Source organism: Euprymna scolopes, chromosome 1 (assembly GCF_053919585.1).
Source record: "Euprymna scolopes isolate OS-2025 chromosome 1, ASM5391958v1, whole genome shotgun sequence".
In the NCBI taxonomy this organism is placed as follows: Eukaryota; Metazoa; Mollusca; class Cephalopoda; order Sepiida; family Sepiolidae; genus Euprymna; species Euprymna scolopes.
This window is the reverse complement of record NC_136482.1, coordinates 1,974,663-1,992,544: the sequence shown is the minus strand read 5'-3', so window position 1 is coordinate 1,992,544 and position 17,882 is coordinate 1,974,663. Positions and strand designations below refer to the sequence as shown.

Genomic DNA, 17,882 nt, shown 5'->3' with positions numbered 1-17,882 from the left:
TCTGTGCAGATTGTTAAATGAAGATGTAATAACTGATAACGGTGAGAAACTATGGACTTTATATTTCCCCGAACTCTGAGTAAAACAGTGAGTAAAATAACAACTTGTATGCAACTAATCGTTTACCGTGGGTATTACACAATCTAAACAAGCTTGGTGCGTCTTAAGAGGTATAAAACAAATAAATAAAACAAAAATACATTTTAAGATACTGACTGGAAATTCATCCATACAATTTTGACGATGGAGATCTCCAAGGGAGTCAGCTAAGAGTTTAAATGCCGTGCTTTTACCAGCGACCGGGTCACCGACGATCATCAACCCATGGCGAACGAGAATCATATCGTAAATCTGAAAAAAAAAATAATATAAAAATATATAAATTCAGAAAAATAAATTTCTAGTTTGTTTTAGAATTAAATAGTGCGTCTATTTTTACAACTAAATGTTTATACATAATGGTTGTAAAAAAATACATATATATAATTATTTACTATAATAATTAAATACCTACAGACACTAGTGTTTAATCCTTTAAAGAATCTTCAGTGCAGGGTGTCACGATTAACACCGGTCGATTGACTCGAACCCGGTAAGACAAGCCATCTCTGGGTTGATTAGCAAAGACCATATCCAGTCGCTTACCATTAATCGCGTAAAATAACGTTGAAATTAAGCATTTTGTTTTTGAATGTTTTTTACGTCAGTCAGAGTGATCTAATCATTATATGATGATCTATGCATAAGAGCTAAATTGACCCACTTAATTCAACTGAAAGTGCTACAATATTTCTTGTTTTTGAATATTTTTTTACACCATGTTCACCTCTAACAAGGTATATCGCCACTTGGCCATAAGTGGCTACTATTTGGGACCATGCATAGGAAAAATTAACAAGATGTTGTTTTACCTTACATTTAAACTTCTGCATATCAGTACAACAAGTAAACATTTATTTAGTACCATTTAAATCACTTTGCGTGTATATATATATATATATATATATATATATATATATATATATATATGTATATATATATATATATATAGATCAACGCTATGGTTGTAGATTCAGACCTTGGTTAGGAGAGGCGCTAATCTAGACGCATTGGTGAGTTGTGATACAACGAAACAGTACTGTATGGGGATGACTACATATATTTTAAGCTCCTCTCTTTGGCAAATAATTGGCTATAAAGAAGGCTCGCTGTTTGTTTGTAGAAAAAAGCAAGCAGTTCGTGCACTGTAAAAGCAGTGGGCGAATATTTATTTAAAATGGACATTTGTTACGATCATTTACGAGCTCCGCTCTCATGGGCTGATTTCGGCGTACGAGGGTTTTTTTTATTATTACATTTTTCACCCCAAACAAGGCACATTGCCACTTTGGTGTAGAGGGCTACTATCAGGAAAATAAGCTACAGCTGTACTATGTAGGGAGTTGGGCAACAAGATGCCTGTTCACATTGCACTTGAACTTCTGCATGTCAGTATAGTTGGGAAAGCAGAATCCCGGAAGGGAGTTCCAAAGTCTAGCAGTTCTGGGGAAGAAATTCCTGGAGTAGAAAGCTCTTTTACATCTAGGAATCTCTACTGTGTAGAAGTGGGATTTAGCTGCTTGTCGGATTTGTCGGGAGTATTTACGTCGAGAAAGCACAAGTGTTTGCAGTTCCTCGGAGCATTCACCATTAAAATACTTGTAAAACAGACAGAGGGATGAAACATTTTGTCGATGGGACAGAAGCTGAAGCTTAGATGACAGGTCGGGACCTATCAGGTTGACAACTCTCTTTTGAACATTGTCTAGGAGCGAGAGACTAGTAGCAGATGCACCAGCCCAAATATGACAATAGTACTCCATAAACAGGTGAATTGTGGCCTTATAGATGTACAGGATACTTTCAGTCGTTAGTAATTTTCTAGCACGATAGAGAGAGCCTATATTCCTCGCAGCGGTCCTGGCAATGCTTTCAATGTGACTGTTCCAACTCATGTTTCCTGTGAATGTTAGGCCGAGGACTTTAAAAGAATTACTTTCAAGTAAGGAGTCTTTGGCCATTGCTATTGGTGGTAGAGAAAGTTTCATGCAATTATTAAAGGAAACCAGTTTAGTCTTGACAGCATTAAATTTGACTATCTATTTTTGTCCCCATTCCACTACGGATTGGAGGTCTTCCTCTAGAGTGTCTGACATTTCTTTAGGTATGTGTTCATTTGTTTTCCTCTCATGTCTATTATAGAGCGTGGTGTCATCAGCACATATACTCATCTCAGAGACAATTTTGTCAGGAATGTCATTTATGAATATTAGGAATAATAGAGGTCCAAGGATAGATCCCTGAGGTAATCGCTCATTTATATCATATTGTTTAGATGTACAATCGTCGAGGACAACCTGGATTTTTTGTCTTACTTAAAAGTATTTAATTATCTTAAGTATTTCTCCAGTGATACCGTATGATCTGATTTTCCTGAGAAGACCTTAATGACATACCCTATCAAAAGCCTTAGATATATCTAGAGCTACCGCTCTACCCCCCTACGTTGTCCAGTGAATGGTATATACGTTCTGAGATTATAGTTAGGATATCTGCTATGGAACGGGCTTGCCTAAATCCATATTTATGGTCAGTCAGAAGTTTACCAGCTGTAAGGTGATGAACTATAGCTTGGTTAATTATTTAAGCTGTTCCGAAAATCCCCACAGATTATTTGTTTATAGTGGTGAAGTCTTTGTATCCAATCAACAACACTTATTGGTATTACTTTTAATTTTTGTCGCTGCAAATGGCTGCCACAAGACAGAGCATACAGTAGACCGTAGATTTTCATATCAGAGTTTTCCTTCTCATTGATGCATGTCTTAACTGAGACTGGGGTGCATCTTTCCCAGTGAATTAATGGAAATTTCTACGACTCGGTGCGGTAATATAGATCCTAGCATTCCCAATATATATATATATATATATATATATATATATATATATATATATATATATATATTATAAAGAAGTGAACCATCGCGTAAATTAAATCAACTAAAAAAAAAATGGAAACCGAGGTGAGGAAAAGAAAAAAAAAAATATATATATATATAATGGGCCAAGTTATATGTACAATTCAATAAAATAAATAAGTCGATTAAAAACGATCGTTAAAATACACCCAAAGCGCTTTTCGTTGATTGAATTTACGCGATGGTTCACTTTATAATTATTCTAAAATTTTGCCAATCGAATAAAGATATATATATATATATATATATATATATATATATATATATATATATATATATATATATATATATATTCTCCGTTAAGACATGCATCAATGAGAAGGAAAACTCTGATATGAAAATCTAAGGTCTACTGTATGCTCTGTCTTGTGGCAGCCATTTGCAGCGACAAAAATTAAAAGTAATACCAATAAATGTTGTTGATTGGATACAAAGCCTTCACCACTATAAACAAATAATCTGTGGGGGGAAGAGGTGGTTGGTTACTTTTAATGCATCCAAAACCAAGCTTCTATCTTTACATCATCAGCGCTCTGGTCCCCATCTGGCATCAATTGAAATGGATGGCTCTTGTCTTGGGGAGGCTCCATGTTTTGACAAACTTCTGGGTTTGACCTTTACTTCTGATCTGAAATGGAACACGTACATCAGGTCTGTTGCCAAGGACGCTGGGAAAATGGTGGGATCCTTCTACTGCTCCAGAAGATATCTCACTACTGAAGCAATTCTCTATGTGTATAAAAGCCAAGTACGTCCAATGATATAGTACCGCTGCCACATATGGGCAGGAGCTGCTAAAAACAGCCTATCCTGCCTTGACAGAGTACAAAATAGACTTCGTGGCTTAGTGGGGGATGCCTTTTCTCTTCCCTGCAGCCTTTCTCCCACAGAAGAGACGTTGCGAGCCTGTCTTTGTTTTATCGTTATTTCCATGGCAAGTGCTCGTCTGAGTTCCAATCTCTGGTCCCCCCTCGCCAATCTTTTACAAAACACACCCGTCTGGCTGAAACTACTATCATTAATTTCCCCCACTCTTTATCTGTGCCTAAATCAAAACGCAGATTCCATGAGCAGAGCTTCTTTCTTAGAAGTGCACGCCTGTGGAACTCTCTTCCGTTTGCCTGCTTCCCACCTGACTACAACTTGGATGTCTTCAAGTCCAACATAAAAAAATTCCTGACAAACCGCCCTCTTAAGTAAGACACCCTATCAAATATCCAATACTAATGATTACTACGATACTATCTCAGTGATTACTGTACACGCAATAACCCTTATCTCCGAGTGGCTTCCGGGCCTCCATGTAAAAAAAATCAATATAAAAAATGTATAAATGTTTATAAATTTTCTGTATTTATTTCCTATCTGTTGACGTATAGGAATACAAAAAGTCTTTCAAAAAAACGAAAACGTTTTCTCCAAGAGCACAAAATTTTCGACTGATCACTCGGTCTTCTTTAGAGGGAACATGCAAAGCTCGCTGTTTGTTTGTCTATAAACAAGCGGTTTGAGCACTATAAAAGTGGTGGACAGATTTTTGTTTAAAATAGACATTCAACAAGATTATTTGCGTGCATCGCTTTCGTGGTCGAGTTGTAGAACTGCCGACTGTTAGCGCGACGGGTCTAGGTTCAATACTTGGCTTGGGAGACGTGTTAGTCAAGTGGCACTGACGAGTTGTGATACAACGAAACAGGACTGTATGTCGATAACTACAAATATATATATAAATTTAGTTGTTAAAATTAAATTCTGAAAATCAAAATATAGACACATATTCGAGTTAAGGATTTATTGTTTGACAAAAAGAATTTATATTAATTTCCTTAATCCATGGATTTTTTATAATGGCTCATCAGAGGAAATGTTCAGCTGTGAAAAGGCACGTATTTTGCTTTTCAGCACAAATATTGAAAATAGTTTTTTGGGTGGTGAATGATAGTTATATGAAAATAATTATTGGAAGAGGAAATTTCATACAACCTGGGCAGTCCATTATTGGAAGGAGTATAATGTCCTCCCGGATTTTCTTTCCAATTAGGAAGAATATTGGTCCAGGGGAGAAGGCAGTAATCCCATATAACAAAGATGCATGGTTGCTCCTTATTGATATTCCGAAAGGTATACGGGGTGGCCGTATTCGTTGGTGTGTTGAATGCGTTTTGGTATATTTAATCTAGATTCTTTTTGGGTGTTGGCACAGTATATCAGATTCATCGGATTTTAATCTGTGTCTTATCTCGCTCATATATATATATATATATATATATATATATATATATATATATATATATATATATGGGTAGTCACCTCTTGCCGATATGGAGCGGTTGTTAATTATAAATATCAGTTATATATATACTTTATATATAATATCAGTTCTATACTTTATGCTAATTAGCTATTTATTATAAATGCAATGCTTAAATATGCAATGGTTATACTTTGTAAATGTCCTTGTCGCAATGTGTTGGATATCCAAATCTTAGAAATCACCCTGGGTCACCAATTAACCGGTTTCGACCTGTTTAATAAATACCAACAAATAAATATGTCCGCGATTCATGAATAAATTGAACATAAATCAGCAGTTCATTGTAATGTTATGCTGACCCCGCAGACGAATTTTTAATGATTTTTTCTGGTCCCACAATAAAACCACATGACTTTTGCTTACATAGGTCAATCAGTTGATTATAGAAAGTTGGATAATAGAATCTACCAGCAGATGGACTCGACGTTTCTATAATGTAAAAAAACAGTGAATAAATAGTTTACCTAAATATGGTCCTTATGTAATAAATGTCGAGTATGGCATAGAGATAGTGGCACTGCGGAAAACGTTTAATTTCTATAACGTACTAGACTTCGAATAGCACGTATCAAAATGTTAACTAAACTGAATTATTAATCTACGAATCACAGTATATATATTATTCCTTAATTGGAATTTATTTATTTTTTAGATGAGCATTATATATATTAATTAATTAATTTATTTATTTATTTATTTAAATATAAATTAATGAATCACAGTGTTAAGCAATTGTTACAAATTTTCAAAACAATAATAAAAGCTAAACTTCGTGTTAATGAATTATTGTTTTATGGGAAAAATATTGTTTTTTAGAGGTGATTTGCAAAAAGAGGTGATATGCTAGCTGTAAACGCGATCGTTTAATGATGATGCTGAATGCTCAGGTCACCGGAATTAAACAATTAAAAAACAATCCATAACTTTGTTTTTACCGTACATTGAAGTAGATGATGTAGCAGCGGTGTTGAAAATATCAAAAGTCATGTATTCACCATTTTGCATGAACATGTGTTCATAGTGACGCCTGTATTCGCTCATGTTGTAGTATATTAGCACCCCCGGATATCACCAAGTCACCGAAGCGATTACTATTATTATCGTTTTCATCGAAATGTAAATGCTTCTGAATACGAAATATGCAGAGAGAATGTTCAATATCTGTTCGGACAGATAAAACGATTATGTTTTAAACCGTAATAGAATTCGGAATCATTGATGGTAGGCTAGTTTCGATATAAACTTGATTTAGAATAACAATAAGATTGATTTCTGCTATCAAAGAGCATTGAACAAATGGATAGTTTATATACATACACGTTAATAAGTTAGAAGTCGAGTTAGAGAATTGACACTTTCTGTCGCGGAATTAGACGGTCTCTGGAACGTCAAGATAGATAGAAATGTAATATACAATAAGCATGCAAACCTCGAATGGGATCTATACGAAATAAATAGCTCATATATATATATATATATATATATATATATATATATATATATATATATATGTTTTTGAATCCAGTCAACGACGGGTACTTTTGCTAGTATATATATATATATATATATATATATATATTAACATATATATATATATATATATATATATATATATATATATATATATATATATATATACTAGCAAAAGTACCCGTCGTTGACTGGATTCAAAAACAACCTACAGAAAATGGACTCTGATTTATGAAAGTATGATAGGTTATGAAAAGGAAGGGTTGTAAATTTGGGTTGAATTTGGGGGTATCAAAACCAAAGCAAAATATGATGAAAGAAAAAAAAATAGATAAACCCCATAATTTATTGTACCATACCTGTTCACACTGAAACACTTATCACAATATTCTGTGGATCTATATTAAAAAACCTTGTTAAACTTTGTGACATATTTATATTCTATGGAGGTCGGGCGCGAACGAACACCCCATAATTTTATTATACCATATTTCTTCAAACTGAAACATAATTATCAAAGTATACTTACACAGATAGATATGAAAAGTCTTTATTAAAGTGTGTCACTATTTCCATTCCATGGAGGCCAGGTGCGAACGCAGACCCCACAATTTTGTTATACTTCCCTATTTAAGTTAAAACATACTTGCCAAAGTATTATTATGTACATCTATATCAAAAACACTTGTAAACGTTTTTTTTTTTTTAATTTTATATTTCCATACTTTGTGGACCGGCTGCGTACGCAGACACCACAATTTTAATGAACCACCGTTCTGCCAGATCAAACATACCTATTCCTGTGTCTCAATACATCTTCTATCATTATATGCAATCAGTTTTTTAAAATAGTCGACCATATAGGAGCCTATTCGTGACCAGGCACACACACACACGCACACACACATTCAGCTTATATATATATATATATATATATATATATATATATATATATATATATATCCTAGATGCACCCTGCCACGCGTTGCAGCGGCTCAATTTGGTGTAATGAAAAAATCTAATAAAAAGAGAAAATGCATGTGTCTTATATTCTTAGTACAGCAATCCACTCCAAAAAGTGAAAAAGAAGGCGAAAATGAAAAAAAAATGCTACTCTTGTAGAATTTGATCTGGATCCTCGGGAGTTTCCGTCAATCATGGTTTGGGCTCGACCAACAATCAGTGGATGAAGCCGAACGTAGCAAAAATGTCGAAACGCTAAACTTGTTTTTGTTTTTTTGTTTTTGTTTTCTGTATACAAAAATGTGAGTTAGTTATTAATATTTGGGTGGGGGTTACTTTACACAGATTTCAGAAAGTTGTCCAAAAACAAATAAATGAAAGCAAAGGTAAGGTAAGTTACGTTTCTACCCAACTGGATAATTGTTTAGTGTTTTTATGTAATGTAAAATGTTTAATCGGCTCGAAAACAGAAATGGTCGCGGACTCTGTTGAATATGTTAAGTTTGGGAAAGTAAGTTGAAAACTAAAAACTATACAAGATAGTGTCAGACACCCACCGAATATATTTAACCATGGAATAGGCTGACATAATCGGTGGGTTTCTGACAGTATTTTGTATAGTTTTTTAGTTTTACCTCACTTTCTCTAACTTAAAGTAATCAACAGTGTCCGCCACCATTTGTATCTTTCAAATACACCGATAAACACTGTTTTTCGAGCCGACGTTACATTAAATGAAAAGGGTTTGTATTACTAAACACAGATACAAAGAAGTTGTCAAAAAATGAATATATAACAAATAAATGTTATCAAAGGCAAGAAAAGTAAGTGTTCTACCTAACTGGATAAGATTTTAGTGTTTTTATGTAATGTATAACGGTTAATCAGTTCAAAAACATGCAGTGTTTATCGGTACATTTGAAAAATACAAATGGCGGCAGACTGTATCGAACATGTTAAGTTTGGGGAAATTTTGAGAAAATGAGTTTAAACTAAAAAAAACACACCCACAAAATACTGTTATGAACTCACTCAATATATGTTACTGTGACGTAGGCTGACATATAATCGATGGTTTTAACTTTTGCTCGATACAGATGACGACTTTTAAGAGTCCCTTTTAGTGAGTATCTGGTTTGAGGATATTTGTACACTTAAACGGCAAATAGCCCCCAAAAAATCCGATATTATTTTACTTTAAGGCCCGTCTCACGTTCGTATATCACGAAATATTTTATTGTAGATTTCGGTGTGCTAAAAATGAATCTGCAAACCGTTTCCGTCGCAAGAAGAAAGTTTCCATGATATGAAGAAATTACTTTTTCGAAAAGTGGATCACCTTTCAATTATAATTTAACTTAGAATGAGTACCACTTTCTGGCCACCTGAGACAGGGGCATTTTTCTGTGTGTTTCTTGGCTAAAAAGTTTTTTGTTTGATTTCTTTTGAATGCTGAACTCTGGGACTATTTTTCATTTCACAGCCGTAGTCTTCGTTTACGCTACGCGCGAGCATAAACGAAAGCTGTTTAGCCAATAAACATGGAAAAAAATCCCGCCTCTCTCAGGTGGCTAGAAAGTGGGTGCTCATTTTAAGTTAAATTTACATGGAAAAGTGATCGCCTACTTCTCGAAAAAGTAATTTCTTCATACCATAAAAACTATTTTTTTGCGAAGGAAACGGTTTGCAGATTCGTTTTTAGCACACCGAAATCTACAAAAAAAAAAGTTTTTGTTATATACGAACGTTAGACATACGGCCCTTAATGCAAAATTTTATCAAAAATCCGGGGTAAAATAGTTTTTAATAAAAACAGCAAATGAATTCGATAGAAAAAAATGGATGCTATTTTTTTATTTTTCTGTGTGTTTCTTCGCTAGAGAGCTTTTTGTTTGATTTCTTTTGCATGGTATTAACCCCTGAACTCTGGGACTATTTTCTATTTCACAGACGTAGCCTTTGTTTACGCTACACGCAAGCATAAACGAAGGCTGTTAAATATGCACTCGCGTACCAAACTGCCTTGTCAAAAAACCTTTAAGCAAATAAACACGAAAATAAATGCTCCCTTCTTCAGGTGGCCAGAAAGTGGGTGCTCATTTTAAGCTAAATTTATATGGAAAAGTGATCACTCACTTTTCGAAAAAGAAATTTCTTCATATCATGAAAACTGTTTTTCGTACTCCTTGGACGTTGAGTTCCATGGCGACCCGCAGAATTATTTAATGGTCGTTCCCTTAAAGCGCACGTAACATTTTTATTTATTTACTTACATTGCCTTTCGCACTTTTAGAAACATTACTTACGTTGGCTTAACTCTTTTCGTGAATAATTTTTAAAAAGTAACTAAACCATTTATTAATAATTTGTCACATGTACAAACATTTATTTATTTACGTTGGCTTAACTCTTTTCATGAATAAAAAAGTTTTACTCTTTAAGAATAATAAAAGCAAAAAGTTACTAAACATGTATTAATAATTTCTCACGTACTTACGTTAGCGTAACTCTTTTCATGAATTATTTTTTAAAAAAAAAAAGTAACTAAACCGTTTATTGATGATTTCTCACTTACAAACATTTTTAATTTACATGAGCGGATAAGTCTGTTGGTCGCCATGGAACTCAACGGCCACCCAAAAAAGTATTTTGTTATATACGAATGTGAGACGGGCCTTAAGGGAAAATTTTATCAAAATTCCGTGATGCTATTTTTTTTTCAATAACATAAGAAATTAAGAATTAGACAAATTTATTTTAGGTAGGCTTCGCCAGGAAAGCTTTTAAAACTAAAAAATTAAGATAAACAAATGGTGCTAGTGCTACCGATCCGCGGTATTTGTTAAATCGTATTTCCAAGATTAATTAAAGTTTTATGATATGTTTTTTTTATTCAATTGTAAGGTTGAAGTATAGAATATGTACAAAACACGCTCCTCTCTCCATGTTAAGAATGGCTTTTTAAATTATTTTATTTAAGTTAAACGTTATTATTTACATCCGGATCACTCTCGGCACTAGTGCCGTTTTTTTTTTATTCGATTGTAAGGTTAAAGTACAAAAAATATATATCATTTAAAAAATAGGGAATGATTTTTTTGTTTTTTGTTTTTTGTTTTTTTACTTATATATTAAGTAGATAGTTAAATGTTGTAATTCGAAAGTCGTCAACGCGTGGTGCACGTGAAAGGTTCATTTCTACCAGAAATGAAATGGCGGACAGTCTCGCAGTTACGAAAAATATTTTTATTTTATTTAATATTTTTATAATTCGCAATGTTAAATTATTTTAATAACATAAAAACATTCCTTTACTTTACAGATAGATTTTCTGAAAATTTCAATTAAATTGGTAATGTAGAAATACGGTTTTATCGATTTTGAACGAACCAAGAATTACATACATGCACACACACAGACACACAGACACACACACACACACACACACACACACATATATATATATATATATATATATATATATATATATATATATATATATATATATATATATAAACTATGATTCGTGTCTTTTTTTAAGAGAAAGAAATTCCTTTGCAGCATTACCAGAACCAAAACAAAGGAGAACAATGTATGGACCCACTGTGATACTGTATTGATTAACTGTTATTTATATGTGTTAACACAGCACACACAGAAATCCGTAATTGATATCATATCAACACGAACGATCTCTGTGGTAGATGCTGAAAGGTATGGGTGGAGTAAGGAAGTCAAAACACCAGAGATGATTGGCCAAATAAAGAATTTCATCGATAAGCACCGCTGTGTGTCTATAGAGACAATACGTACACAGTTTGATATCACAATTATTTGTGAGGAACTGAAGATGCGGAAGATTCGCGCGAAGTTTGTCTTTTAAAGACCAATTCAAAATTCTTTTAAAGACCAATTCAAAATTCTTTTAAAGACCAATTCAAAATTCTTTTAAAGACCAATTCAAAATTTAATTCATGAAATTTTCCACGTAAAACATTTTCTTACCTGTGTGATCTTATCCATATACAACGGAACAGCTTTTAAGTTTAGCCTCGTCATATTTTCCTGCAACGCCGTCACCAGGGCTCCATATTTTGATTTTGGTAATTCTAGTCCCGGAAACAAGTCGGAAATGATCCCCTCGAAGAGTGTAATGTCATGCGGGAGGAACTGTGAGAAATTAAGAGGAAAATTACAGAAACATAAAAGTTAAAAACAGTGCAGTCACGACATGCATTTGTTTGTATTTAAATAAAAAAAGAAGAAAAGAAAACATGTTTACAGTTACGACTGGCCAAAAGAACACTAAATTGTTCTCAATCTCTTCTGTATTCTACCAGTGGCTAAGTGGTTAATGACACGAACTGACACCGTGGGTGTGACAATTTCGAATCCAATTCGTTTAACAGAAACACTGTCGCTTATGGATGTTGGCAATCTTTACGTAGTTACTTTCATAAGTACTCATGTCTTTCTAAAAAGGATTCTAACTAGAAAGATATCGGGGACACTAATCATCTGATTCATATGAAAACGATGCTCAACAGTCCAATAGCATGCATTTATTTACTATGAAAAACAGTTTATAATTAATGTCTCTGGTACGAATCATTCTAGAGTATAGCATCTAGGTTTCATCCTCCTATTTTGTTCGAGTTAGTATCGATGGAGCGAGCTCAGAGGCTAACAATGCAGTTCGTCCACAAACTCCATACAAAGTCCAATTGTTATACAAAGAGGTGTATAATGACTGTATATAAAGAGCATGACGTCTAATGGTTAAAATGTTCTTCTGTTGTGTATGCGTGTGTGCGGCCACTGCTTCACAAATACACGTAGTTAATAAATGTGACATTTAAGCTTTTATAGCCAGCTTTCTTACAATCAAACGATAACATATATGTCAGCTTGTCTCAGAGCAAAAGAACCACGTACCTTCTTATTATGCCAAACCCCGAAATAACCTCATAACGACAAGTTATATTTTATACTGATTTTATTCGTCTTGTCGAAGTTTGGCACGCTGAGTCTCTTTCTACATTTTCACTGGTTCCTCCTTCTGCTTCTAATGCTACCTCTTCAACTTGATCTCTGCTGACTAACTAGCTATGTGTATCTCCGTCAGAAAGCAGACCAAATCACGTGTTATTCATGAAAGCTAACTCCTTGTTTACTTAACTAATAAAATTCCAATCTACTTTAAAATTCCTAAATCAACTTTGTTTATTTCTGAGTTAAATTCCTGACTAAACATTCCAAGCTGTAAATCCACAATTTTTCCAAATCTAATTGTTTTATTTTTCTAATAATAATAATCGACCAGGTTCTTCGGCGTTGGCCCGGCATGTTAATATAATACTACAATACGACAAATGCCTTCCACCTATACTGGTTGTAGCATAGGATACTGAGTAGTAACCTCATCCTCACCTTTAACACCGTGTGCGGCCTCTTTCTAGTCTTCTTCTCTTGTTGATTTTGCAATGTTTTTCTATTCATTACTTTTTATTTTATTCACTCTCCCTCAAATAACTAAGACGTAAGAGGCAACTGTGAACTTGGGGTCAGATTTATAGGAAATTCTAAGTTATAGATAGAAGTGAGATGTTTGTTCACATTACATTTAGATAATCGTATATTCGGGTTAGTCGTGGGTATTTACATCAAATAGATACAAATGCAGTGAGTTCATCGGAGCACATTCTGTTGAAGTATTATAACATTACGGCGGTGAGATTTCTTGTATTTTTTTTTTTTTTTTTTACTGTTTCTGTGATATTTACGGACTCTGTCCATGGTGTCACGTATTAAAAACTGCATTTTACATTCTATTCACACACACTCCCATTGTCACTGCTAGTCAGTAATTATTTCTATCCGTTTCTGCTTCAACTCCCGGTTTCATCTCGATTCTCACTACTTTTTCTGCTTTCCTATTTACACGAGTTATTTAAATAAATATGTTATAGCCTACACATCTATTCTTCCTATTGCTATATTATACTGGGTTTGTGTTCAAAAAATGAAGGAACTATAAGTTTTTTTTGTTTTTTTTGACCATCCGTACTTATAAGGTCTGGTATTAATAACGTATAGTTCCTGGGATTGGTTTATACTATCATTAATAATAAACACACAGGATAACCTCCACACACCTCCAAAATTGTCACCCATAAAACTCCTCTTTAGAAAAGCACTATATTATAACCCTGCCAAAAGTGGCCCTGCCAAAAGTGACCCTGTCAAAAGTGCCACCCATTGTATCGTGAATAAAATTCAAAGTCTTTTTCTTGCAATCAAACTATATTCGGTATAAATATACTTCTGTCAACGTTTGACTTGTCCATTAAGTTTCAGTAATTAATATCCAATAATCTTTGTTTTATTATTAGCCAATGATAAACAAACTTGCATCCGACGTGCAAATGATTCTGAAACATTTATTTCTTGTCCATACCATGCTTAAAGTTGTGTTGGTCCTCTTCAGTCCATGAATAATTTCGCAATTGTTTCGACAGACATTAATTTTAGGATAAACGCACAAATAAACACTTAGGTCTTCTCGCTGATCTGAATATTCCGGTGCGAACGTTATTATTTTACTGATGACTTCTGTGTATACCTTTTTCTTTAGAGAAGTTGAAGAGCTTTATTCCAAACAGGTGAACCAAGAACCGGCTGAATGGAATCTATCGGACTAGAAGGTATTGTCCTCTTCAATGTTTTGCACTCTGTATATGTCTTGTGAACAATCACTTAAATGTTATACACATGTTGACATAACCACTAGAGAATCGATATACATATATATATATATATATATATATATATATATATATTAATTTTATTTATACAAACATTTATGGCTACATATGTGCATACATGTTTCTGTAATCACCCACGTTGGGGGATTACGTCTTCAGGCCAAGAACTACCTTCAAAAGTCTTTTGAAGGTAGTTCTTGGCCTGAAGACGTAATCCCCCAACGTGGGTGATTACAGAAACATGTATGCACATATGTAGCCATAAATGTTTGTATAAATAAAATTAATATACCTGCTCTGTTCATTCATTGAGCACTATTTTGGTAGACACGTGTTGTTTCATTGGATGTACTTCTAGGAAACTAAACTCTACTGGCTATATATATATATATATATATATATATATATATATATATATATATATATATATATATATACAGCTATGTATACACACACAAACCTAAATATATCTATCGATGTTTTAAACACCCCCGTCTATATAACTGTAAAAGTCAATTTATTTGTTCTAGATATGATTGGATTACAAAAGAGATTATGAATTTTATAAATAACCCCATAGATAGCATTTGGGGTAATCACACTTATATAAGTAAAGAACATCTGATTACGACGCAAACTGCAAATAACTCTGACACATTGTTTCTTTTGATACTGTTCAGTTTGTGGCTGTGATGTTCCTCTTTAATTCAGGAATAAGTTGGAAATTGTTTTGAAAGATATTATATTTGAGATAACTCGACAGATAAAAACATGGGTGGTTATGGTCCGGTGAGTGCGAAGCCCATTCAAATTCACACCTTTTATTTATGTGTTTCCGATACATTGAAGAGCAGTAAAAGAGAAACTTTCGGACAATTATGGCTGAAGCTTGGCGGACAAGTTTATTTGCAACAGATATAGTTGAATGCCAGAATGGGTGCCATTTGTTGAGGGGAGTCACGCCGTATTCTATTATAAGTGAAGAAAAATATTTTAAAAAAACCTTTGGTAAGTTGACATCTTTAATAGATCTTAGAACTAGAAGGTCTTCTCGTTGATCTGGATATTTGATTTTTAGGTTGTCCACTGCGGTCAGCACAGACTTCACTGCCCTCATTCCGTAGTCATAGTGGTGCTGGGAAGATAACTACAAAACAAGCAAAACAAACAAATATACATAAAATAGATAATAGATGAAGATCTATCATATAAAAGAGCATATTATTTTCGTCACTCTGTACGTCTAAAACTCAGAAACTACAGAAAATACATTAACAAAATTTACATCATTGAATTCTGTGTGACCCCGAGATGATTAGGTCAAAAGAAAATGTTGAAATATCTATTTCCTTGAGGATCACTAAGAACCGAATTAGTACACAACGTGTTAGAACAAAAAAAAATGATTTTTCTTTCATTTTTACTGTTTTTATTGTTTCAAAAGCAACACTGAAACTAACAAGAAATAGGCGCTGTATTTCATGGATTGGAATTTCCGTGACAGGAATAACGAATACGGACTTTTACTGTTGAGTCCGTGGTATATTTTCTGAGTGACTTCTAATCAACATTTATTGCTCGTTGTTTCTTTTATAAAAACTGTCAGCTCGTCGATCTTTCTGTTTTCCAAGGATTTACGGTCCAAAATGATCGAGTGTTTCGATCACTTGGTTTGGGCTTTTTTCCTTTCTCTTATTTCAAAGAACTTCTTTTAAGGATTGCAGATTTTATAGACGTTGTCTTCTTTAGAAGGCATGAAGATCTGGTTGGTTTATCATTCCCGCTGATCTGTTTCTTGCTCTACTCGGCGTTAACTGGCTCATAAGCTTTACTTTTTTCTTCTGCAAACGTTGTTTGTGCAGCCATTTTTATATCGATGAGGGTGGTTAGGTCGATCCGATGCAACTCCCTTCAGTAACAAATCACTTTTACTAAACAATTTAACTTTTAATGCAGTCGACGACTCTCAGCGCTTGAAGTCCCCAGTTATGATCAAAAAAATAATTATTCTTATCGCTTAATTTGCCAGTCTAATATATGTTTCAGCAGCACACACACATACACACACATATATATATATATAGTGGATTCTCTCATCGAAGACGATGAATGAGGGTTCAGTATGCAATCTTCAGCAGCTCCTAAGCTCTCTGACACCACATGCATAACTGCAATCCTGTCGACGTCCGGCACACTCCTCCGCAGATGGTGAACTTTCATGTGCTCGTCGGTCAAATATATATATATATATGTGTGTGTGTGTGTGTGTGTGTGTGTGTGTGTGTGTGTGTGTGTGTGTGTGTGTGTGTGTGTGTGTGTGTGTGTGTGTATGGATAAGGATTATTGCGTGTACAGTAATCAATGGGATAATATCGTAGTAATCGTTAGTATTGGAGATTTGATAAAGTGTCTTACTTAAGGGGGCGGTTCATCAGGTTTGTTTATGTTGGACTTGAAGACATCCAAGTTGTAGTCAGGTGCGAAACAGGCAAACGGAACAGAGTTCCACAGGCGTGCAGTTCTAAGGTGTTTCTTGGCGATGGGAGCCCAGAAATTGGAGCCCAGACGAGCACCTGCCATGGAAGTAACGATAAAACAAAGACAGGCTCGCAACTTCTCTTCTGTGTGAGAGAGGAGGTTGCAGGGAAGAGAAAAGGGCATCCCCCACTAAGCCACAAAGTCTATTTTGTACTCTGTCAAGGCAGGATAGGCTGCAGTACTCCATCCTTGGACGTACTTGGCTTTTATATAGATAGATAATTGCATCAGCAGTCAAATATTTTCCTGAGCGGTAGAAGGACCCACCATTTTTCCAGCGACCTTGGCAACAGACTTGATGTATGTGTTCCATTTCAGACCAGGAGTAAAGGTCAATCCCAGGAGCCTGTCAAAACATGGAGCCTCCCCAAGACAAGAGCCATACATTTCAATTGATGCCAGATGGGGATTTGAGCGTTTATGATGTAAAGATAGGACTTGGTTTTAGATGCATTAAAAGTAACCAGCCACCTCTTCCCCCACTGCACCACGCGCTCAATATTAGAGGAAAGAGAATCAGAGATAAATTTGTCATTTACGGCCTTTGATATGTTGTCATAGATGGTCGTGTCATCAGCATAGATGTCAACGAATGATTTAAGTATGTGTTTTGGGGGATCATTGGTGTAGATCAGGAAGAAAGTTGGGTCCAGGATGGACCCCTGAGGGACTCCAGCATTAATACTCTGGGCCTCTGATTTCTGCCCATCAACCACTACTCTTATGAGCCTATCAGAGAGAAATGATTTAATAATTGAGAAAACATTTTCAGTTATACCGTAGCTGGAAATCCTGTGAAGTAAACCTTTATGCCAT

At 34.5% G+C, this 17,882-nt stretch overlaps 1 protein-coding gene across 1 annotated transcript in view; it reads right to left on the bottom strand.

Moving 5' to 3' along the window:
* Positions 1-17,882, bottom strand: part of LOC145244699 (dynein axonemal heavy chain 3-like) — a 382,877-nt gene that overhangs the window by 175,604 nt on the left and 189,391 nt on the right. Inside the window, exons 31-33 of the mRNA XM_080107154.1 lie at positions 15,532-15,675; positions 11,770-11,934; positions 217-351 (exon numbers count right to left, since the gene is read on the bottom strand). Coding sequence (XP_079963280.1) covers positions 217-351; positions 11,770-11,934; positions 15,532-15,675 — 444 coding nt within the window. The remainder of the gene's footprint in view (positions 1-216; positions 352-11,769; positions 11,935-15,531; positions 15,676-17,882) is intronic.